This window comes from Mya arenaria, chromosome 2, assembly GCF_026914265.1.
Source record: "Mya arenaria isolate MELC-2E11 chromosome 2, ASM2691426v1".
Classification (NCBI taxonomy): Eukaryota; Metazoa; Mollusca; class Bivalvia; order Myida; family Myidae; genus Mya; species Mya arenaria.
The window spans coordinates 71,384,224-71,407,456 of NC_069123.1; the positions used below are offsets into that span (position 1 = coordinate 71,384,224).

Genomic DNA, 23,233 nt, shown 5'->3' on the forward strand with positions numbered 1-23,233 from the left:
TCCCTATTCAAACAAAACAAAAAGTTTGAAAAACAAATCAATTATGTTTTAGTTTTAAAAGCAAAATTCAAAAATGAATTGAATAAACTATTTTTCACTTGACTAATCTCATAAACATACTAATTTATTGATTTAAACAATTACATTTCAATGTCAATATTTTTGTTCTTATTCTTTATTGTATGCGTTTCTCAACATCCTTCTTTGTGTATGTTGTATGCAAATGTGAAAACCCTTCTTTGCCTATGTTGTATGCATTAGTCTATTTCTTTGTTGTATGCATTTCATACTGCGCCATATTTTTCCACGGGTCACGGACACTACGGACCATGGACATTACGGACCAGACATTACGGACCAGATTTAGGGACACTACGGACCAGATTTAGGGACATTACGGATCATCTTCAGAAACTTACGGACCATCATTTATAATGTTTTTAAACATTTGTTTTTTTTTTAATTTATTCACTCATTGGTCATAAATTTGTTAATAAATACTTGAATATTAGTGCTCAGTATGAAAATTATCTTTAATGTAACTGAAAAATCCAAGGAAATTCCAATGTTAAACATCAATGTATTTTTAATAAAATATTATAATAATTTGAATAATAATGAACGAAATATGTGTTTATCCTATAATTGTAAATGTGAATATTAATGTTTTCATATGTGATCGATTGCTTTCTGAAATAAACTTAAAATCGTCATATTTGTTTGTTTTCCGTTTCATCTGTTTTAATTGAAAGGTTCAGTCAGTGACCAAATGGTCGGTTTCAGTGCAAGATGGCACCAAAATACTCGACTCGAGCCGAAAATCAACGTAATACCTATAATTAACATAGCCTATCATAAGCCTACCTACCTAGTGTGTATTTACATATCCATATTTTCCTTGAAACTGATACCGTTTTCGAGAACACTTCTGCAATGTTTCCAACATGTACACAATCCGACTGGTAGGTTACAGTTCCATTTATCATTTTGGCTCAGATTTAGTAGAAAATGAGATAAAAGTTCAGGAAAACCGCATAAAACACTCAAGTTTTGTTTAAATATAACAGGTACGGATATTTGTGAAGAAATATATTAATGATTTTAAAAGATATGAGAACGAAAAGAAAATGATAGGTTGCAGCTCCGATTTTTACAAAGATAGGTTGCAGTTGCATATACTGGGCAGTTGCCTAATTCCGGATCAATTTTGAAGTTTTCTTAAAATACTGTCGGAATTACTGAAGTATAGACTTCCGTCTTGACTGTGAATTCTTTGACCTTTTTTTAGTGTCCAAACCAAAAGTATAACCTTTAACTTTTTTACTTACGTTTGAACAAGATCAACGAATTACACTCGACTGGTTTTTAATGTCAACATGCCATAACCTCATTTTCCGCTAAATCTGAGCCAAAATGATAAATGGCACTGTAACCTACCAGTCGGATTGTGTATTGAGCAGTGGGTTCAGTGAAAGTGTGCCGTTACAATGGGTTTTCACACTTTTATGATTGCCAATTAAAGGTTGTCAGTATAATGTTTGTTTCTTTCGTAATATACCGCCGATAATTACGGGTACAATTATAACTAATAAACACTAATTAAGGCAACAGAAATTGCCAGTTTTAAACATCAGTTTGCAAGAATTGCAACAAACACACATCGTTTATTTAATACAATGTATATGCTTGATTTATTTTGGTAAATAAACTGTGTTGGAAAATATTTCTGCTCGATTTATTTTGGGAAATAAACTGTTTTGGAAAATATTTCTTCTGTTGCTTTTAACTGCCGATCTTTCAAATTTCGTTCATTATTGTTCACATAATTGTTATAAATGCATAGGTCTTTAACACCTTTTGGAATTTCACAAGATTTTATATTGAACCATTGATCTATTCGAACTTCACGGGATTTTTCACAGTTTTATGGAAGATATAACGTCATACTGAGCACTCATATTCAAGTAATTATTAACAAATTAAAAACTAATGAGTGATTAATTTAAAAAAAAGAGTTTAAATGATGGTCCGTAAGATTCCGAAGATGGTCCGTAATGTCCCTAAATCTGGTCCGTAGTGTCCCAAAATTTGGTCCGTAATGTCCATGGTCCGTAGTGTCCATAATTCTTTTTCACCCAGATATGTATTTCGGGAAATGTTATTATACACATGCTATTGACACTTATGTTTTATTTTACGATATTTCGTAAAAAACACTTTTATGGCATTAATAAATGCCCTATTTTCATTCAAAGCTTGTGTTACGTTTTCCCTTCATCCATACGAGTTCGACCCGGCCTGTCACTTAGTACCTTGACGTTGAGCAGTACATAAAAACAAAGAAGTCTCATAAAACTTTAATGTTGTTCATTTATTTACAATACATCTGTTTCAATAGTGCGGACGATATAGAATTAAAACAAATCTCAATATATGCATCCGTTTGAATAGTACGGACGACATAGAACTAGAACAAATCTCATAACCTCTGTTTCATAATGCGGACAATATAGAATTAGACCAATTCTCAATATATGAATCTGTTTGAATAGTACGGACGACATAGAACTAGAACAAATCTCAATATATATATGCATCTGTTTAAATAGTGAGGACGACATAGAAATAGAACACATATCATAACCTCTGTTTCAATAGTGCGGACGATATAGAATTAGAACACATCTTATATTACATGTGTTTGAATAGTGCGGACGACATAGAAATAGAACAACTCTCAACATATCATTTATTGCAATACTACGGACGATATAGAAGTAGAATAAATCTTAAATTTTGGTCATTTATCGTAATACATCTGTTTCAATAGTGCGGACGATATATAACTAAGCCATACATTTTATAGGAATGCGATAATTCTTAAACAGCTTCTCTTAACGAATAATACTGCACGGTAGATATGGTGCACCGGATTTTTGTCATACTGTACTGTAAGTGTAGTCTTTAAAATCTGCTGTGTAATGTACATTCGACAATAACTAGTACTAATCATAGCCGAGCCGAATAGGGTTAGGGATGGTGTAATGTAGCCCTTCAAGTTAAGTTATTCGTTGCCACCTATACATAAGTTTCGGAGAGCTCTTAACATTTAGCTTATCACCCATACAAACTCCCAAAATGCCAGATGATATTATATATGCTACTTTACTTCTTGTTTCCGTGGGGTCAGGAGTGCTTGTGCGCAACACAAGAAGCATTTTGGCAAGGAAGTTGATTGCAAGCTCAGTTGGCATCGGACTAGTCTTATTTTCATGTGGGTTGGAAGGTGTACACCCCTTGATTGTAACGGGTGTAAATTGCCTGCTAATCTTGCTTGTTGGAGCAAGGTAAATCAATTATAAAGCTATTACGAATATAAATCATGTGAAATGATCCATAAAAATATGTCTTTTAAGTTTTGTGGCAGAGGGATAGGTTTCATTTGATGTAATTTTATTTCCTCTATCCTGGATACATGCAGTATGACTAAAATATGAAAATGGACTATTTTCGCGTAGAGTACCTATTTTCTCGAAAATAGTATTTTTGACTTAAATGCGAAAATAAGGTTATTTTTTATTGAAATTAAGTTATTTTCACGAAAATAAGATTTTGAAAAAACCTGAAAAAGGGTTAGTTTGGGCGAAAATAACAATTTTGACAAAATTATCCTAATTAGTTTTTGGCGAAAATAAGATTTTGATAAAAATAGGAAAATAAAATTACTTTCGTCTCGTAAATGACAATTTTTAATTCAAAATATTAACCCTATTTTCAGATTTTTATTGAAATCTTATTTTCTCGAAAATAACTTTTATTTTTGTATTTTAGTCATACCCATTACCGGTGTATTAAGAAAGTATTCAATGGAAGTTTGGCCAGGTTATATGCAAGCTTTTTTAAATTTCACTCATATTTAAGAAAAATCATTTTGCCATCAGTAACAGGAAGTTTTGTAAACCAGGCAACACCATTATCAATTTCAATGTGACTTTTGTTGACCAACACTGGCCACCATTTTGTATTTTTCAGTTACCAATTACCGGTGGAATCATTGGAAATGTAGCTACTGCATTAAACTTCTGTTCAGAAAGCTAAAATTATTATTTCAGCAATGTTGGCAAGTCTGGGTATAGAATTGTAGTATACCTTGCAAAAATAAAGTGTATAGTAAATAAAATATTCCCCTAAAAAAAATCTTTTTTTTTAAATTACTGTCTACAGGGTATGTTATGAAGTGACAGAAAACCAGAAGTTACAATTTGCTAGGCTATAAAATGACTTAAAATAACCCATAGTAACCTTAAATACAAATTATGGCCCTTGATCGACTTTTGTATTTGACTCTTTTTATTTTACCCTTTTTTTATTGTTTTTGACAGGCACATCATTACTGCATTCATTCCTAGACAAAGAGGCTTATAGTTGAGCGCGCTGTCCTAAGGCAGCCCTTTTTTAAATATGTCTTCATTGGTAACACGAAAGCACTGATTAGCATCTGCCCATCTTCCCATGCCTAATATTAGATTTTAATTTTACATCCAATATTTTTCCAACCATACCCTTAGTGAATACAGGGCAGAAATTACAAGCACCCGATATTAACATAACAGCTAGTTTTACAAAGCTTAAGATATGGCACACTTTATTGACCTTAAATTAAATGTAGAATTGTATCTTCAGCAAAACCACCGAAAATAAAAAAATAAATATTACTTTCCTGACATTACAACGTTGACAGGGTCTTGTAAATTATCTCCTGTTAACAATGAATAACTGTTTAAAAAGATTGATGTTTTCAAAAACAACTGTATCATGGTCTGCTTTAGTTTACTTAGATGTATTGTCTTATTGAAGATATTGTCGTTTAATACAGTTTTTCAATTTATTTTACAATAAAAGTTAAAATTATACACTACAGGAATTTACAGTTTAGAGTTGTGGCATTACAGAGAAACATGAAAAATGACCAGGTTAAAAAGGTTTCCCTGATATCACATTATTGTGGCTACCTCCTGATAATATGTCAATTTGTTCAAAATGTTAAACAGTGAAAACTTGAAAATGAAGGTAGTCTGGAAAATAACGCTAGTCTGGAATGCCTTCAAGGTATTGAGAACATCAAGTTTGTAAAACTATTTAAATTTTTCTCAAACTTTAAAGGTTGTTTCTGCTTTACAGATGGTGCCACATTGCAAGTTTCATCTGGTGCTTTGGTTACCTGGCATTTTTCCGAGCAGCTCACTGGTTTGGACTTCCACGCCCACAACCCGTCACAAATGCTTTACAACTCTTCAATGCCTTGAGGGTACTTAATAAACTTTCTTATCATGAATCATTTAAAAATGCAGTTTTTCATTAGTTTAAAATTTTGTTGATTTGCTTGTTTAAACATTTAATGATTTACTAAATCAATGCAATATAGATTCTGTATGCTTACATTTTCTCCTTTGCTGTAGAAACAAAGAGATTAATGATTACTTAAAGGTTTTATGAAAGGTAATCCACTAACTTATCTCCATGAGTATTGTAACTTGTAGATGATAGGAGTTGCATTTGAAGTACACGATGCTCAATACATCAAGAAGCGAGACAATGTTTCGGAGGAAGCAGCAAAGTTACAAAAAGAATTCCAGATGACTCCGTCCAGCCTGGACATTCTTCAATACTCTCTCTGCTATATTGGACTCTTTACAGGTAAAACACACCTTTTTTTCTGGGCATTTTGGAAGTAAACATGGTTTTTCTCCAAAAGTTGGCCTCCTTTTATTGTGAAATTTTATCCTTAATGTCTTCAAAATAGGAATGAAAATTTCATGAATAACTTGTCAACTTAAGAAGTCTGCATGATTTTAAAGGATCTCATCGTTCTGAAAGTTTTAGTTATTCTAACCAATCGAATGCCAAGACAAGCATTAAAATCACAATAGAATATAACTATGCAAGATGCTGATGTTTTCAAATATTCTCCTTTGTATGCTAATTGGTTACCAAGAACATTTGAGATGTTGAGGGACTGCTTTTTTTTTAAACGGAAAATCGGGTAAAAATTTGGCCCCATTATACAATAAAAAAAAACCTGATTTTTTTAACAATAGTTAACGCAGACAAAATTCACAATCCTTAACAAACAGAATTTAGTACAGATATGTTTGACTGCTGTCTTATTCCCTTCAGATTTTCAAATCTATGATCGTAATGGGGGCTTTTCTTTGTTTCCTTGTTTGAAATATACTGTGGTAAATTCAAAAAATATGATGCAATTTGTCACTATTCTAAGGGCCCTGACCCCATTCTCAAATAGGTGGAAAAAACATACATGGGACTGCATGCAAACTAGTTTGTACCTGAATCTAAAGTCTAACAGGTACCCCTTGTTTAATGATGGTGACAGTAGTAACATCATATCCATGAAGTTCAAGTTTACGTCCAAACTCGGGGCATAATGTAAATTAAAAAAATGTGTAATTAATTTTTACTTTGCTATTTGCAGGTCCATACTACAAGTACAGAACATACCATGACATGCTCCATTTAAAAGTGGACGCTCATATCCCAATAAGAAAGTATGCGCTGGCTCGTATAAAACAGTTACCAGTTATAGCAGTTGTCTACCTTGGGTGTTCATATTTCTTCAATATACAGGTAAACACTTCACTTGCTGGGTCTTTGAAGATGCAGTGCACTGTATAAATGTATGTTAAGTGTTCTTTTAATAATAAAACTTTTTTTTGTACCTCATACTTCATTAGTATAATTGTTTTAGGCCAGAAGAATGCCATAGAATATTTCTTCAGTGAATTTCTACGGCTACATTTTTATCTCAACTATTGAGTACTATTTTGCAATGATTGATGTTTCCGAGTAAGCAGTTTCGGAAAAGTCAGTTTTATTTAATCATCCCTCTGATTTATTTCATTAAATTTTTTTATCATAAAGTAGTCCCGGTCGATATTTTATAATTTGGCTCGGAAAGGGAAAAACCAATGTGCTTATCTTATTCTTTCTCAGATTTTTTTTTAACCTTCAAGCACAAACAAGCCATCAAGCACAAACAAGCCATCGTTGGCGGGGGATATCTTTTCACTGAAAATGCTTGTTGAATATAACATGAGCAAGGTATTGTAATAACTTGTCTAATCTGTTGTTTGTGACTCATACTCCTTAAGCCAGCTATCATTACAACACAACCATTTTGTTCTTGGTATTGTGTAAAACAATCATTCTGATTTCTTTGCTTTTTCAGTGTGTTAACCATGTTTGCCATTTCAGTATGTAAAGACAGAGGAGTTCTCCCAGGATCCATTATGGTTCCGCCTGGTGTACATGGTGCCCATGTTCCAGATATTCCGTACAAGGCTCTACCTGGCCTGGATAATGTCTGAACTCATGTGCTTCACTGCTGGGCTCGGAGCCTACCCTGTAGAGGCTAAGGCTAAATGTGGGGAGGGGCCCTCTGACTTTGTGGCCCTCAAGGAATGGTCAGTACAGTATGCCTTTTATCATATGAGAATGATATAAAAAATATAATTCAAAAATGTTCTCAACTTTTAATTGTCTGTTGGATAATATTGTAATCTGGAATGCAGTCATTCTTCTAAATCATGTTAAATAAAGAAATTACAATCACAGTTTTGTTTTATTAAGTTATATGACAATAAAGCCAATCCCCTGAAGGACCAACCATGGTTTATTTACATGTTAACCATGAAAAAATGAAATAATATTACTGTTCTTGATATACTTATATATTCTTGTTACATATGCGATTAATTTTGATGCAAAAAAAATACTGAACTCTTCTTCAGCTCTGAGAAGGATGTATGTCACATGGAGTATGAGTTTGAGACGGTGCACAACCTGGACATCTGGGGATGTGAGTTGGCGCCTACCACACGTGAGGGCCTTCGAAGCTGGAACATGAGCGTCCAGTACTGGCTGGCTGCCTACGTACATCGCAGACTGCCTCGACATCTCGGGGCTGGCAGGTTGTTACATTTTTGTTTGTGTTTTAATGATAAAACTATTCTAAAAACATTATGAATGCATAGCCTTTGCTGCCAATTTATATTTGTTGTTTGTTTTGTTATTTTGTAACAGCTGTCAGGAATTACTTTTGTAATATTCAACTTGATTGCGGAAAATGTTTGTCTTTGAAGAATTATACAGACCTTTAATTTAAAGTGGAAGAATATCTATATTATTTATTTGTATCACTTTTTATTAATCAGTTAAAAAATAATAAAAAATATCTATTATAAACCAACAAATTAGATATACATGTGTATACAAGTGTTTATTTTTTTACAGAGTTGCTATAACCATGGGTGTGAGTGCGTTCTGGCACGGGATTCACCCCGGCTACTACCTCAGTTTCCTCACTGTTCCCCCGATACTGGTTGCCGAGGACCTGATGATTGCTGCCTTCCGTCGAGGCTCGGCCACACAAATGCTTCTGTTCGACTGGGCGTGCTGGTTCTTCAAGATGCGAGGCTTTGACTACAACTGCATGGGATTCCTGCTATTGACTTATGGAGATACTGTGGCTTACTGGAAGAATATATATTTCATGGCCCATATTGTGATAGTTATATTTTGCGTAATAGGATATTTGTTGAGGCCAAAGAAATCAAAAAAGAAGAAAGAGTAGGAAGGTTTGGCAACTTTTTACTCAATTCATTCCAGTTTCATTGACAGATTTTTGTTAAATTTTGAACAAGTTTATATGACATTTATATCATGATGTAGTAATTCCAGCCATGTATATTGTTAGTATTATCATAAACATAATACATTAAAAGAACATCATTCTGCTCTATCATCAATCTTATCATGAGTAGATGTTTATGAAGTCAAATGATCGTTTTTTTATCACGATCTTACAGTGTGAAAGGTTTATATGATTCTAGGCTTTACCTACCATAGTTATAGGATGTACAAGTAGGAGATTCATTGTATGCTGATGGCTTGTTATACACTGAGACAGGGTCATCTGAATATATTGCATTTGACTCGTGTTCTTTAACAGTGCTGGGCCGGTATTCATAAAACACCTTAAGTTATCCCTTACATTTCACTTACCATATGATATAACAACTCAATACTGTCTGAACTACTTTATTTTCATTTATTTGATTGAAAAGACATATTTTCATGTTAAAAGAACACTCATACTTTTCCTTAAATTAATAAATGTCTTGAGATGTTTTATGAATGACGGTACTGGTCTATTTTTTTACTTGTTGTGATCATTGTATAGATTTTCAAAAGCAATAGTATGGTGTTCTTGTAGTTTGATACATTTTTATATATAAATGTTTACGTGATATTATGCATTGTAATCGTTGAGAACACACTTTTCTGATATGTTTTATACAGCATGTGGAGTAAAGCCAGTTGATGTTTTAGATGGATTTATGAGCACTGATACCCGTTATATTTCCCCTATATTTTTCAGATATAATAATTACTTATCTGTATTGTTTATAGCAAGCATCTGTTTTGTTTAAAGCAAGCATCTGTATTGTTTATAGCAAGCAATTATGTTTTGAAAGTCCTTTGAATTTTTCTTTAATAATGGCTAGACTGAGTGAGCGATTGAACACTATGGTGTAATGTATTCAGTCTAATTTGAATAAAATTGAAATGCGCAGACCTAGATTGTGTTAGTGTCATAATTTTCATGAGTCGGCATTAATATTTTGAGACAGTAAAATGCTTGGATATGATCCTGCAGGCATGTATGACAAAGTCCTTATGCAGACATGTATGGCAAGGTCCTCGTGCAGGCATGCAGGCATTTATGGCGAGGTCCTCGTGCAGGTATGTATGGCGAGGTCCTCGTGCAGGCATGTATGGCGAGGTCCTCGTGCAGGTATGTATGGCGAGGTCCTCGTGCAGGCATGTTTGGCGAGGTCCTCTTGCAGGCATGTATGGCGAGGTCTTCGTGCAGGCATGTATGGCAAGGTCCTCGTGCAGGCATGTTTGGCGAGGTCCTCGTGCAGGCATGTATGGCAAGGTCCTCGTGCAGGCATGTATGGCACGGTCCTCGTGCAGGCATGTATGGCGAGGTCCTGGTGCAGGCATGTATGGCAAGGGACTCGTTGAGGCATGTGTGGCAAGGTCCTTGTGCAGGCATGTAAGGCGGGGTCATAGTGCAGGCATGTATGGGAAGGTCCTTGTGCAGGCATGTATGGGAAGCTGCTTGTGCAGGCATGTATGGGAAGGTCTTCGTGCAGGCATGTAAGGTAAGGTCCTTGTGCAGGCATGTATGGCAAGGTCCTCGTGCAGGCATGTATGGCAAGGTCCTCATGCAGGCATGTATGGGAAAGTCCTTGTGCAGGCATGTATGGCAAGGTCCTCGTGCAGGCATGTATGGCACGGTCCTCGTGCAGGCATGTATGGCGAGGTCCTGGTGCAGGCATGTATGGCAAGGGACTCGTTGAGGCATGTGTGGCAAGGTCCTTGTGCAGGCATGTAAGGCGGGGTCATAGTGCAGGCATGTATGGGAAGGTCCTTGTGCAGGCATGTATGGGAAGCTGCTTGTGCAGGCATGTATGGGAAGGTCTTCGTGCAGGCATGTAAGGTAAGGTCCTTGTGCAGGCATGTATGGCAAGGTCCTCGTGCAGGCATGTATGGCAAGGTCCTCATGCAGGCATGTATGGGAAAGTCCTTGTGCAGGCATGTATGGCAAGGTCCTCGTGCAGGCATGTATGGGACGGTCCGCGTGCAGGCATGTATGGGAAGGTCCTCGTGCAGGCATGTATGGCAAGGTCCTCATGCAGGCATGTATGGGAAGGTCCTTGTGCAGGCATGTAGTGGAAGGTCCTCGTTGCAAGTTGATCATGCAGGCATGTATGGCAATGTCATTGTGCAGGCATGTAAGGCAATGTTATCGTTCAGGCATGTATGGCAAGGTCCTCGTGCAGGCATGTATGACAAGGTTCTCGTGCAATAATGTATGGCAAGGTCCTCATGCAGGCATGTATGGCAAGGTCCTTGTGGCAAGTTGATCATGCAGCTATGTATGGCAAGTTTCTCATGCAGGCATGTATGGCAAGGTCCTTGTGGCAAGTTGATCATTCAGGCAGATATGGCAAGGTCCTCGTGCAGGCATGTATGACAAGGTCCTCGTGCAGGCATGTATGACAAGGTCCTCGTGCAGGCATGTATGGCAATGTCATCGTGCAGGCATGTATGGCACGGTCATCGTGCAGGCATGTATGGCAATGTCATCGTGCAGGCATGTATGACAAGGTCCTCGTGCAGGCATGTATGGCAAGGTCTTCGTGCAGGCATGTATGACAAGGTTCTCGTGCAATAATGTATGGCAAGGTCCTCATGCAGGCATGTATGGCAAGGTCCTTGTGGCAAGTTGATCATGCAGCTATGTATGGCAAGTTTCTCATGCAGGCATGTATGGCAAGGTCCTTGTGGCAAGTTGATCATTCAGGCAGATATGGCAAGGTCCTCGTGCAGGCATGTATGACAAGGTCCTCGTGCAGGCATGTATGACAAGGTCTTCGTGCAGGCATGTATGGCAAGGTCCTTGTGGCAAGTTGATCATTCAGGCAGATATGGCAAGGTTCCCGTGCAGGCATGTATGACAAGGTCCTCGTGCAGGCATGTATGGCAAGGTCCTCGTGCAGGCATAGTTGGCAAGGTCCTCGTGCAGGCATGTATTGCAAGTTGATCATGCAGGCATGTATGGTAAGTTCATCATGCAGGCATGTATGGCAAGGTCCTCGTGCAGGCATAGTTGGCAAGGTCCTCGTGCAGGCATGTATTGCAAATTGATCATGCAGGCATGTATGGTAAGGTCATCATGCAGGCATGTATGGTAAGGTCATCGTGCAGGCATGTTTGGTAAGGTCATCGTGCAGGCATGTATGGTAAGGTCATCGTGCATGCATGTATGGTAAGGTCATCGTGCAGGCATGTTTGGTAAGGTCATCGTGCAGGCATGTTTGGTAAGGTCCTCATGCAGGCATGTATGGTAAGGTCATCGTGCAGGCATGTATGGTAAGGTCCTCATGCAGGCATGTATGGTAAGGTCCTCATGCAGGCATGTATGGTAAGGTCCTCATGCAGGCATGTTTGGTAAGGTCCTCATGCAGGCATGTATGGTAAGGTCCTCATGCAGGCATGTTTGGTAAGGTCATCGTGCAGGCATGTATGGTAAGGTCCTCATGCAGGCATGTTTGGTAAGGTCATCGTGCATGCATGTTTGGTAAGGTCATCGTGCAGGCATGTATGGTAAGGTCCTCATGCAGGCATGTTTGGTAAGGTCATCGTGCAGGCATGTATGGTAAGGTCCTCATGCAGGCATGTATGGTAAGGTCATCGTGCATGCATGTTTGGTAAGGTCCTCATGCAGGCATGTATGGTAAGGTCCTCATGCAGGCATGTTTGGTAAGGTCCTCATGCAGGCATGTATGGTAAGGTCCTCATGCAGGCATGTTTGGTAAGGTCATCGTGCAGGCATGTATGGTAAGGTCATCGTGCAGGCATGTATGGTAAGGTCCTCATGCAGGCATGTATGGTAAGGTCCTCATGCAGGCATGTTTGGTAAGGTCATCGTGCAGGCATGTATGGTAAGGTCCTCATGCAGGCATGTTTGGTAAGGTCATCGTGCAGGCATGTTTGGTAAGGTCATCGTGCAGGCATGTTTGGTAAGGTCCTCGTGCAGGCATGTATGGTAAGGTCCTCATGCAGGCATGTTTGGTAAGGTCATCGTGCAGGCATGTATGGTAAGGTCATCGTGCAGGCATCTATGGTAAGGTCCTCATGCAGGCATGTTTGGTAAGGTCATCGTGCAGGCATGTATGGTAAGGTCATCGTGCAGGCATCTATGGTAAGGTCCTCATGCATGCATGTTTGGTAAGGTCATCTTGCAGGCATGTATGGTAAGGTCCTCATGCAGGCATGTATGGTAAGGTCATCGTGCAGGCATGCTTGGTAAGGTCATCGTGCAGGCATGTATGGCAAGGTCATCGTGCAGGCATGTATGGTAAGGTCCTCATTCAGGCATGTATGGTAAGGTCATCGTGCAGGCATGCTTGGTAAGGTCCTCGTGCAGGCATGTATGGCAAGGTCATCGTGCAGGCATGTATGGTAAGGTCATCGTGCAGGCATGTATGGCAAGGTCCTCATGCAGGCATGTTTGGTAAGGTCATCGTGCAGGCATGTATAGCAAGGTCATTGTGCAGGCATGTATGTTAAGGTCCTCATTCAGGCATGTATGGTAAGGTCATCGTGCAGGCATGCTTGGTAAGGTCCTCGTGCAGGCATGTATGGCAAGGTCATCGTGCAGGCATGTATGGTAAGGTCATCGTGCATGCATGTATGGCAAGGTCCTCGTGCAGGCATGTATGGTAAGGTCATCGTGCAGGCATGTATGGCAACGTCATCGTGCAGGCATGTATGGTAAGGTCATCGTGCAGGCATGTTTGGTAAGGTCCTCGTGCAGGCATGTATGGCAAGGTCATCGTGCAGGCATGTATGGCACGGTCATCGTGCAGGCATGTAGGGCAAGGTCCTTGTGCAGGCATGTATGGCACGGTCATCGTGCAGGCATGTAGGGCAAGGTCCTTGTGCAGGCATGTATGGCACGGTCATCGTGCAGGCATGTATGGCACGGTCATCGTGCAGGCATGTATGGTAAGGTTATCATGCAGGCATGTATGGCACGGCCCTCGTGCAGGCATGTATGGCAAGGTCCTCATGCAGGCATGTATGTCAAGGTCATCGTGCAGGCATATATTGCACGGTCATCGTGCAAGCATGTATGGCACGGTCATCGTGCAGGCATGTATGTCACGGTCATCGTGCAGGCATGTATGGCACGGTCATCGTGCAGGCATGTATGACAAGGTCATCTTGCAGGCATGTATGGTAAGGTCCTCGTGCAGGCATGTATGGCACGCTCATCGTGCAGGCATGTATGGCACGGTCATCGTGCAGGCATGTATGGCACGCTCATCGTGCAGGCATATATGGCACGGTCATCGTGCAGGCATGTATGGCACGGTCATCGTGCAGGCATGTATGGCACGCTCATCGTGCAGGCATGTATGGTAAGGTCCTCGTGCAGGCATGTATGTCAAGGTCATCGTGCAGGCATGTATGGCACGTGCAGGCATGTAAGGCAATGTCCTCGTGCAGGTATGTATGGCAAGGTCCTCATGCAGGCATGTAAGGCAGGGTCCTCGTGCAGGCATGTATTGCAAGGTCCTCGTGCAGGCATGTAGGGCAAGGTCCTCGTGCAGGCATATATGGCACGGTCCTCGTGCAGGCATGTATGGCAGGGTCATCGTGCAGGCATATATGACAAAGTCTTTGTGCAGGCATATAGGGCAATGTGATCATACAGGATAATGAGCTGCTTAAATTCATAAAGATATATAAGTATTTACCAAGACAGCCATACCATTATAATGATTCATCATCCATTGTATGCATAAACATACAACTTTATTGCACATTCTTTATAATTGATGCCTTCTCATTTATTATAACAATGGGCGTGTTCCCATTTTCTTAATTATAACTTAGCATGAAACATTAGATACAGTTGTCCTTGTGAATATCTTTTGCTCGATCTACGCTTGTAAACATTTGGTTTTGCTCTCATATGCATTTTTTTCTAAAACCACGCACTGTTTCTTACTTATTACAATATACATGTATATGTTTTGTTATATCTTGTATTTACATAATGTACACTTCATGTGGTTAGATTATGTATGATTTATTAATTCCATGAACACATACACTGCATTTGCGTAGGACAGAAAGAAAAAGGTGCAGCTAGCACGAACGAGAGTTTCCGATAATAACTCTTCTTGCTGTAAATGTTTTATCTGTTTTTATATAAAACAAAATATCTCGTACTCCTTTTGTTGATTTTCTGCTCCTCGATGATTTTATTTGTGAGCACTGGGTGTACAATCAGATGGTTCTCGGTGCATGATTGGTTTGTGTGTTTTGCTTGTCTTCCTTTGTTTATTACTCCGGTGCATGTTTGGTTTGTGTGTTTTGCTTGTCTTCCTTTGTTTATTACTCCGGTGCATGTTTGGTTTGTGTGTTTTGCTTGTCTTCCTTTGTTTATTACTCCGGTGCATGTTTGGTTTGTGTGTTTTGCTTGTCTTCCTTTGTTTATTACTCCGAACAAACGACGTACTATTCCATTTTTCTGCTGCAACGAAGTGTGATACTTGTGTCTTCTGTCTGCTTGTCTTATAAATAAGTGAACGTTAGACAGTAAGTATTGTATTAGCTTAAAAGGCAATCAGAGACCGTTGTTTAACATTTATAACCAGGATCGCGATCAATAGCTTCGTTTGATTTTTATCAATACGGTATTAATATAGATTGCATGAACAGACCCGCCCGCCTGTAACGGGGCTTTACATTCGACTGTCGTGATCTATCGATCTCTTCTTGGGTACCGTCAATCTATCGGCTATATAGTCATTCAATACAGTAAAACATGGCGGAGTTTATTTACATGGAGTTGAAATATTTTGAAATATCGAAGAATTCCGAAGTTCCTTATTGTAAAAGAAATTAAAATTGTTTTGAGTATAACGGAGAACGGCTATGTAAAACGTCTTTATGGTAGGTAATGTATTTCCATTACATCATCTTTGCTTATTTACAATAGTTTAAAAGTTTTCGTTACGAAATTTGGCATACTATGTACTATATGGTGGTGTTATAAGATTCAAAAAGTCCCTTATCAAGTACAGTACTGTATAATAAACCTTTCAAATTGGCTTTTGTTGATACTCTAAAACTCGTACTGTATCTTTTTTTATTTAGCCACCGTGCATGTCCATGTTTTAGACATCGGAATGAAAAATCAGTGGGACTGTTAGATGCCAGTACCCCTATCATTAGCCCCCTACCACCATGCCGGATACGAAGCCCGGGGGTCGTGATGGCCGCCCGCCAAGCGAGAAGGTCAAGGTCGTTGAGAAGAAGAATACCCGGGTGTATGCACAGACCCATAGTCCACAGCACTTTGTTGAGCGGAAATGGAATATATGCTGTTTACCGCTTCTCGCTTTGATCTTGATAGCGCTAGGAATTATCTTGATTATACTCGCAAGTGTTAACGACGTGCCGGACTTATACCTGCTAGGGGCCATTTTTCTCTTTGGAAGTGTTGTGTTTTTCGGAATGATGTACATGTCCATTTGTAGACCAAGATGCGAACGTAATGTTGTAAATAATTACGCAATGACTAGTTCCACAAAACCGTTCAAAGACATGAAGTCGCCATTGGAGCCCGCGTTTAAGGGCTACTATAACACAAACTTTGAGAAGGATGATATTGACGATATGCAGTCCGCTCCAACGGAGAATACCCTCTACGATCACAGAATGCGTTCCTTCCTAGCGACCCCGGCCACCGTTAAGGACGTCCGGTTCGAGAATGGAACCCCACCGCCGCCCCGCCTCGCGCTTCCTGCAGAACCCGGTAGCACCGGAAACCCCGTGTTCACGAAGGAGATTCAGAGACAAACGTCTGCGGATGATAGAGAAATGAGTGACCTTGAACTTCTATAACATCTACATCGATGACTCTACTGCTGTTTTTCATTACTGTTATGAAAAGATATTTGAAGTAGATTATCAATGATGCTTAAGTCACGCATGTTTCAAATCGTTTAAAGTCAGTAAGTTGTAGAATGTCATATGTTTCAAACAGCGAAACTATCGATTTGAGTTATGCCTCTCATGAAATACTAGTAAAGCCTTTGATTCTCACTCATTGAAGTTTATTACGGCCTTACGCTTATGAGAAAAACAATTATCCTCTATATAATTAAAGAAGAGTAATGACTTGTAAAATGTACAAATGAGGTAATGTAAACGTTGACGTTTGATAAAGTTATAGCCCCTAGTGCACTGATCCCATCGATGTAATGGGTCGAATGCGTACAAGACAAAATGAATTTCGGTTCTGAGGGAGGGGCGCAAGTCAAATGATTACGCACCTAAGTCACGCCCTCGCTAACATCAAATCCTGGATCCAACCCTGTTAAGTGTAAATAACTTTATGTCATACTAAGTATGCAATCCAAACAGGTTTGGTTGAATGTTTTTTTACCTCTTCCATCCAGGACACTGTTTAAATAATTCTTTTTACGCAGTGAGTTATTCGTCGGATGCTGCTGTGAAGTAATGTTGAAACCTTCGTCCCATACTGATCATTTACAGACAGGTATTGAAAGTAAATATCGATTTTGCAGGTTTATTTGAGAAACGTTGTGAATTGCGAATATGCATCATACTTCAATTAATTATCATTTCATTCTTTATTTTGCTCAAATCTCACTTCTATGTTGTACGTTGTCGTTCATTCCTGTTGAACCTCTTACACAGTTGTATCTGTGAAATGTAGCAATAACTGTATGTAGTGTATAGTTCTGAGTAACTTGATTTTATAGAATGTGCCAAATTTTTGTCTTAGATTGATATTGTATTGTACCTCTTTTAGTTAATACTCCATGCATGTTTGTCATTTTTGTTACTTTCTTAAAAGATGTCAAAGAAAATAATATTTCAGATACCATGTTGTTGTTGTTGTTGTTGTTGTGATTGTTGTTGTTGTTGTTGTTTTCTTACATTGTCCTCAATGTGACTTATAATACGGGATCATTTTGTCTTACAACACCTTTGTACAGAACGACTGATGTTGACATTCTTTAAAACGTTGTAAAACCCTACCTTACCTGTCAGCATGGATCTCGTAATTTGAGGCGTCCTATGCTACACAAAGTGAGAGCATATGCTAGCAGGGGCTGCGTTGACCGTGGAGTTCATGTCCCAGCGATGTACTTTCAAGGTCAATGTCAAACTTAGGGGTCAATGTATGTTTTAAGTAAAATTTGGGCATGTCAACATTTTCGCCTTGCATTGCGCCCCATCCAACGCCAACAACTGGGACCATCCCTCACAAATAAAGGAAGTCAGAAATGTTAGAAAGACCAGTGGTGACTTCATATTTCATAAATAACACGTCACCATTTCTTGAACTTGTCTTTCTTAGAAATAAACTGAGGTTTTAATTTTATATTAGACTACAAGGCTTATATAAAGATTTTTAGATTTATAAAACAAATACCGAAGCTTAAATCGAGTTTGTTTGAGAATACATGCATACCTGATCGCATATAGGTTTCAAAACCTTTCAATGTATTTTTAATCAGTTTTATGCAGCGAAACCGGGCATTCTTTAATCCCGATTGTCGAATTAAAAGTATATTCACAACTAGTCTAGCGCTAAGAATAATTCATGTGTATAACGACATTGGAGTAAGAAAGAGTTTTATTATTCGGGCATACAAAATAATAATTGAAGACATGTTCCCAATGTAAATGTTGGTTCGGATATAGCTTAAAATGTTTAAATACGTCTAAAAGTCCTCACCGGAAGTAAACTCGAGACGCTGGCTTCACGTCAAATAAAGAACAAAAATATGGGACGCAAGGCGACGGAAGCTCAGATTACAAAGCGAAATCAGGAGTTGCTGAAAATGCACTCAGCGGAAAGGCAGAGGAGCGCCTGGTCTGCCACGTGCGTGGGCATCCTGGTGATCGTGTTCGCTTATGCATTGGCAGCCGCCTGCCTTGTGGCGGCCTTAGTGTTCAGCCTCAGGGACCTGTTAATTGTCGGCGGTATCTTCGCTGGCGGAGCGCTCGCGATTACGTTCTTAATCTGCCTGAGCGTTTGTAAGGGGAAGCTGACGACCGTGCAGTAGTTTGACCATTGAAGAGGGGCTACACTTGAACTCAACACGTCATACAGCAAGAACTGTGTAGTGTTCTTTTGACATTGATACGATTGTCTAGCCTAATTTTATATTTAATTATAAGCTCTTCAGTCGAACAATAGCTCATTAAAAGTCGCATGATTCAAGGAGACAATCCGTATTGAATTTTTAGAAATATGCGGTTATTTATACCATTTCAGATGTTTAACTAGAGACAAGAACTCGTTGCCTAGCAGGCAATACCCAATGTAGAGAAATGTTAAATTTGCGATTTCTGGTTTTGACAGACCGTCATAGAGAGAAATTCGTATAGAGTAGTTTGCTGAAAAAAACATGATATCATAGAACGCGACATATAATTACTTCTCATTTGTGTGTTTTCTCCAGTTTGTTGTTATAAAAAAGAAATACAAATTATACAACTAAATAATTACATCGAACAGTTATGAATTTTGTAACGAGTGCATACTAACTAACTTAGTGCATACATCTTATTGATGCCGTTTTGAAGGATGTATCTGGTCAGGTGACGTTGAAAAGAGAGTGGTTATACTCGTTAAAATTGCACTTGCAACATAAACCGGAAACCTGTGTCTGATACCATGGCACGGCGGCACCAGGAAGACTGGCACACAAGACTCGCACACCTGCTGCCATACAGACGTCCCATGGCGACGACCCTCTCCAACCTGTGTACGGGAATCCTCTTGCTCGTAACAACTTCCGCCACATCCGTTGCTTGCTGTCTGCTGGCCTTCTTTCTGGGTATCCGCGACTTGTACGTCGTCTGTGCTATATTTGGGGGCGGGACTTTTGTCATGACTGTGTGGTTTTGTTTGTCTAATGGCCGACAGTGCTGCGCGTGTCGGGATAAAGGTCACGCGGGGACAGCTTGACGTTTGGAGTGTTTCTGTGCAGCAGGCCGACAGTATATAAATATAGCATTTCTATGTTTTGCACATCAAGGGGTGAAAGCGAAAAGGTTCTATTTTCTTCTTTATCTAATGTCACTTAGAACCTATTCGCATTCACCCCTCGATGTTCTCCTTGCCGACTTTATCATGTAGATTTCCAGAGTATATTTGGTTACAAGGACTGTTGTGGTCGTGTCATGTTTCTACATCGCCATTCCGGTAAATGGTCAACTTGAGTCATTGTCACAAGAAATAAAGCTATGTAAGTTATTCTCTCTAGTGTCTAGTGTCTCCTTCTCCCGACCTTGAAACCTATTGGTAAATAGTAACAGAAACTACATAACGCAAGTTTTATTTAATCAAGTGTTCCTGACCAATGACAGACTTGTTCCAAGACTTGTTGTTGTATTTATGAACAGTTCTCACAGTATTACTGCGGTGGCCTTGATAAATCCAATAGATGGTTATAAACAGTTAATTTGTAAATATCATAAGACATTCCAATGTAATCGTATTGCAGAACTGTATTCTATGATGCTCGTGTCATTCGATAATGCTAGGAAAACACAATGAGGACAGAAACGAGTATTTTCCTTTATTTGCATTACTGTTTACACGAATACAATCCTATACCATGAAAATTGAAAATATTTACTAATTCACCCATAAAAGGCAAAATACATTTCTTATTAATTATGAGATATATTTGAATTAAATTGCAATCTAATTATGCATATATAAGTACTAGTATGTCAAAGATGCAGTCTGGAATAAAAATTCACATTGATTTTGGCAGATAAATCATTTTGGCATACATGATTAAAAATACAATGTACATGTAACTGTAGTTACAGTAGGTAGCTAGAGAGACAATTGTAGTATATAGGGTATTCATTTGGTTTAAACATATTTTATTGAGCAAAATTAATCAACATTTCAATACAAGTACATAATCAAATTTCAGGATTGGAACGGTAGAAATAAACTAATAGAGTTCCTGTCCCTGTTATGATAAATTACAATTGTTATTTGAGGCTGAAATATGTGTTAAAAATCAGATCATATTCTGTACAGTTCAAACACAATTGAGATCAGGTTCCAAACACAGTTTACAACTAACTGTAGAAACACCGTGCTATGGTGGCCCTACATCGGCCAACAGTGTGTGAGGTCACCCTGATTGTATATTGATGTAGGCAATTGACTCGGGGAGAGTTTGAAATAAGATAAAAAAAAAACCCAATAGGCAGTGATGTACATGAACTATCTTAGATCTGGCCTGGTTTCACATATACAACTTTCGCATAACAAACTTAGACATGTTTTGACTACAAAAAGTGGGATACTATTTTCTTGTCTTAATTTTTCCTAAAACTGGCCCCTAGTCCTCTTGACGCCATGACTGTGTAGGCCGGATTATAGCCAGTCAGGACTATGAGGAAGTATAACTTGTTGCGCTTTAGAAGAGGATCTAGCAAGAAACATTTCTGTGATTTCGGGTTGAAAGTTGCCCAGCGGGTTATGGCAATCTATGGTTGGTCATCAATACTCGCATCAATACTCGCTTTAATTGATCACTTTAGCATCGGCAAGTCGAAATAGCAAGTGTTACAGTCAGCACCAGTTATGTTTCTATGTGAGTCGGAAACACATCTATACAACTTAACAAGTTGTTATAAACCACACTCATGTTGATTTGTATTAAAAAGTAAAGGCATCTGTCATCACACTTTGTCTACATAAAGGGACGAATAGTCCACGTCGTCGTACTTGATACAACAGCGAACGAAGACAAACCCCAGGGCAAACACCACCCCACCGACACTGAACACCACACCCACGATATACAGGTCATTCATTCCTAACAAGTAGGCAAGAAAAAGCATTCCGACTCCGATTGCTAAGATAAAAATAATGCAATAAATTCCACATATTATTTTGCCCTTCTGCGAGTTGTGCTTCTGGAGGAGTTTTTGTGCGCGTTGGCGCCTCTCCAGCGCAACTGCCGACATTGGACGTTTGGCAGTCGTCTGTGGAACATGTAAAGTCGACGCATCGCTTGATACTTCTAAATGTAATTTCACTTTCTTGATATCAGCAAAACTGGCACTAGAAACATTCTTGGTCTCACTTCCTGTCGCTCCTGTCCGCAAGCCTTGCTTTTCAATAGTATCACTAGGTGACTCCTGAGAAATATCCGTCCCTATGTCCTTATTCCTGATCAAATCTTTTCGGTTTTCATCGTCAACTAAAGCTCTCAACATTTGCTGAACACTTTCTTCGTCAGAACATTCCACGTGTATTTCATCTCCCGATGAACGCTTCTCCTTTTCAGACTGTTCTAAAAGTCTTTCACGAGCGCCAGGGATGTCGTCTGCATCTCCATGAACGTCCGTCTCGAGGTCCTTTTCATACAGCAGACGATCAGAGCTGTCAAAGTCATTTTCAATATCGCCTGACATTTTGTTTTAAAACCTCTCCAAGGATCTACATGCAAATAGATGTATGTACGTACATCTGAGTACCTAAAATGAGAAAAATATCCTAAAAATCCCTACACCCACAACGCGTTTCGACTTAGTTTAGTACAACTAAGTACATGTATAATGAAATAATCATCATCTGAAAAAATCTGAATTAATGAATTGATAAATCAAAAACATATATACAAAAAGGATCTAATGTAGGGTTGGTGTTTAATACAATTGTTATATCTCAGTAGCAAGCTAATGCAAAATATTTACAATCATGATGCAAAACATGAAAATTGCTAATACATATTTACATGTACATGTGCTATACGCATTTCGATGTGCTATTTTTTAAACGTACTCGAAATAAATAAGTGGTTTAAAGCGTTGTATACATGTAGTACACTTACCTGGTTTTGTATGATCCGATACATTTATGTTTCTGTGTTATAACACACTACTGCTGTCATGTTATTGTAAGTATATTAAGACAGGTAATATCCGAAATATAACATGAATCACATTTGTAAATAATCACCTACACGGCAGTATATTATGCAATATAAACCACGTAAGTCTCTTTCTAGATCGTAAACCAATGTTTGTTCGCCAAAAATCGATGATTTTGCAATATTTTGACAAATATTGAATGTAGTATATACATGTTCTACAGCTTGTAGTTTGACCTGGCCTTGGATGATCACATACGGATAAGCGGCGTTTAAACGTCGCGTCTTAAGCCGACTTGTTGTTTTATAGTAAAGATGGCCATTCAAACGTATTTGTATAATAGCAAGTTATTCAAAAGAAAAAAAAAATGGTTTCAAATATTGCTGTGCAGTTGTTACATATGAGGAGGAGGTATTAATCATATCCAAATAGGATTTATTGCGAAATTGCTTATGACGGCTATTATATCATTCCGAATGTTTACATTTCACGAATCGATGAGAGCATCCACCTGCTATATGCGACATATTCTTTTTCAATTTCTACACTAACACGACCATAGTAACTCACTGTTTTTCTTGAACAAAATCCTACATGCTTTCGTAAAATCTACCTT

General features: G+C 38.7%; 3 protein-coding genes across 5 annotated transcripts; 2 read left to right on the top strand and 1 right to left on the bottom strand.

The window, feature by feature from the left end:
- Positions 1-3,102: 3,102 nt before the first annotated feature.
- On the top strand, positions 3,103-9,752 carry LOC128217115 (lysophospholipid acyltransferase 7-like). Its single transcript, XM_052923999.1, has 7 exons — positions 3,103-3,347; positions 5,182-5,308; positions 5,541-5,697; positions 6,494-6,645; positions 7,273-7,481; positions 7,809-7,988; positions 8,311-9,752. The coding sequence occupies exons 1-7, from the start codon at positions 3,139-3,141 to the stop codon at positions 8,648-8,650; spliced, it is 1,374 nt and encodes a 457-aa protein (XP_052779959.1). The 5' UTR covers positions 3,103-3,138; the 3' UTR covers positions 8,651-9,752.
- A 5,695-nt stretch (positions 9,753-15,447) lies between these two features.
- On the top strand, positions 15,448-17,583 carry LOC128220020 (uncharacterized). Of its 3 annotated transcripts, none has more exons than XM_052928275.1 (2): positions 15,448-15,618; positions 15,847-17,583. In XM_052928275.1, the coding sequence occupies exon 2, from the start codon at positions 15,913-15,915 to the stop codon at positions 16,570-16,572; it is 660 nt and encodes a 219-aa protein (XP_052784235.1). In that variant the 5' UTR covers positions 15,448-15,618; positions 15,847-15,912; the 3' UTR covers positions 16,573-17,583. The 3 variants fall into 3 exon arrangements, with proteins under 3 accessions (XP_052784235.1, XP_052784226.1, XP_052784216.1); XM_052928266.1 differs by having other exon boundaries at positions 15,449-15,622; positions 15,823-17,583; XM_052928256.1 differs by having other exon boundaries at positions 15,449-15,618; positions 15,823-17,583.
- A 2,693-nt stretch (positions 17,584-20,276) lies between these two features.
- On the bottom strand, positions 20,277-22,812 carry LOC128219106 (uncharacterized). Its single transcript, XM_052926931.1, has 2 exons — positions 22,578-22,812; positions 20,277-22,221 (listed from the first exon to the last, which is right to left on the bottom strand). The coding sequence occupies exon 2, from the start codon at positions 22,156-22,158 to the stop codon at positions 21,421-21,423; it is 738 nt and encodes a 245-aa protein (XP_052782891.1). The 5' UTR covers positions 22,159-22,221; positions 22,578-22,812; the 3' UTR covers positions 20,277-21,420.
- Positions 22,813-23,233: the final 421 nt, after the last annotated feature.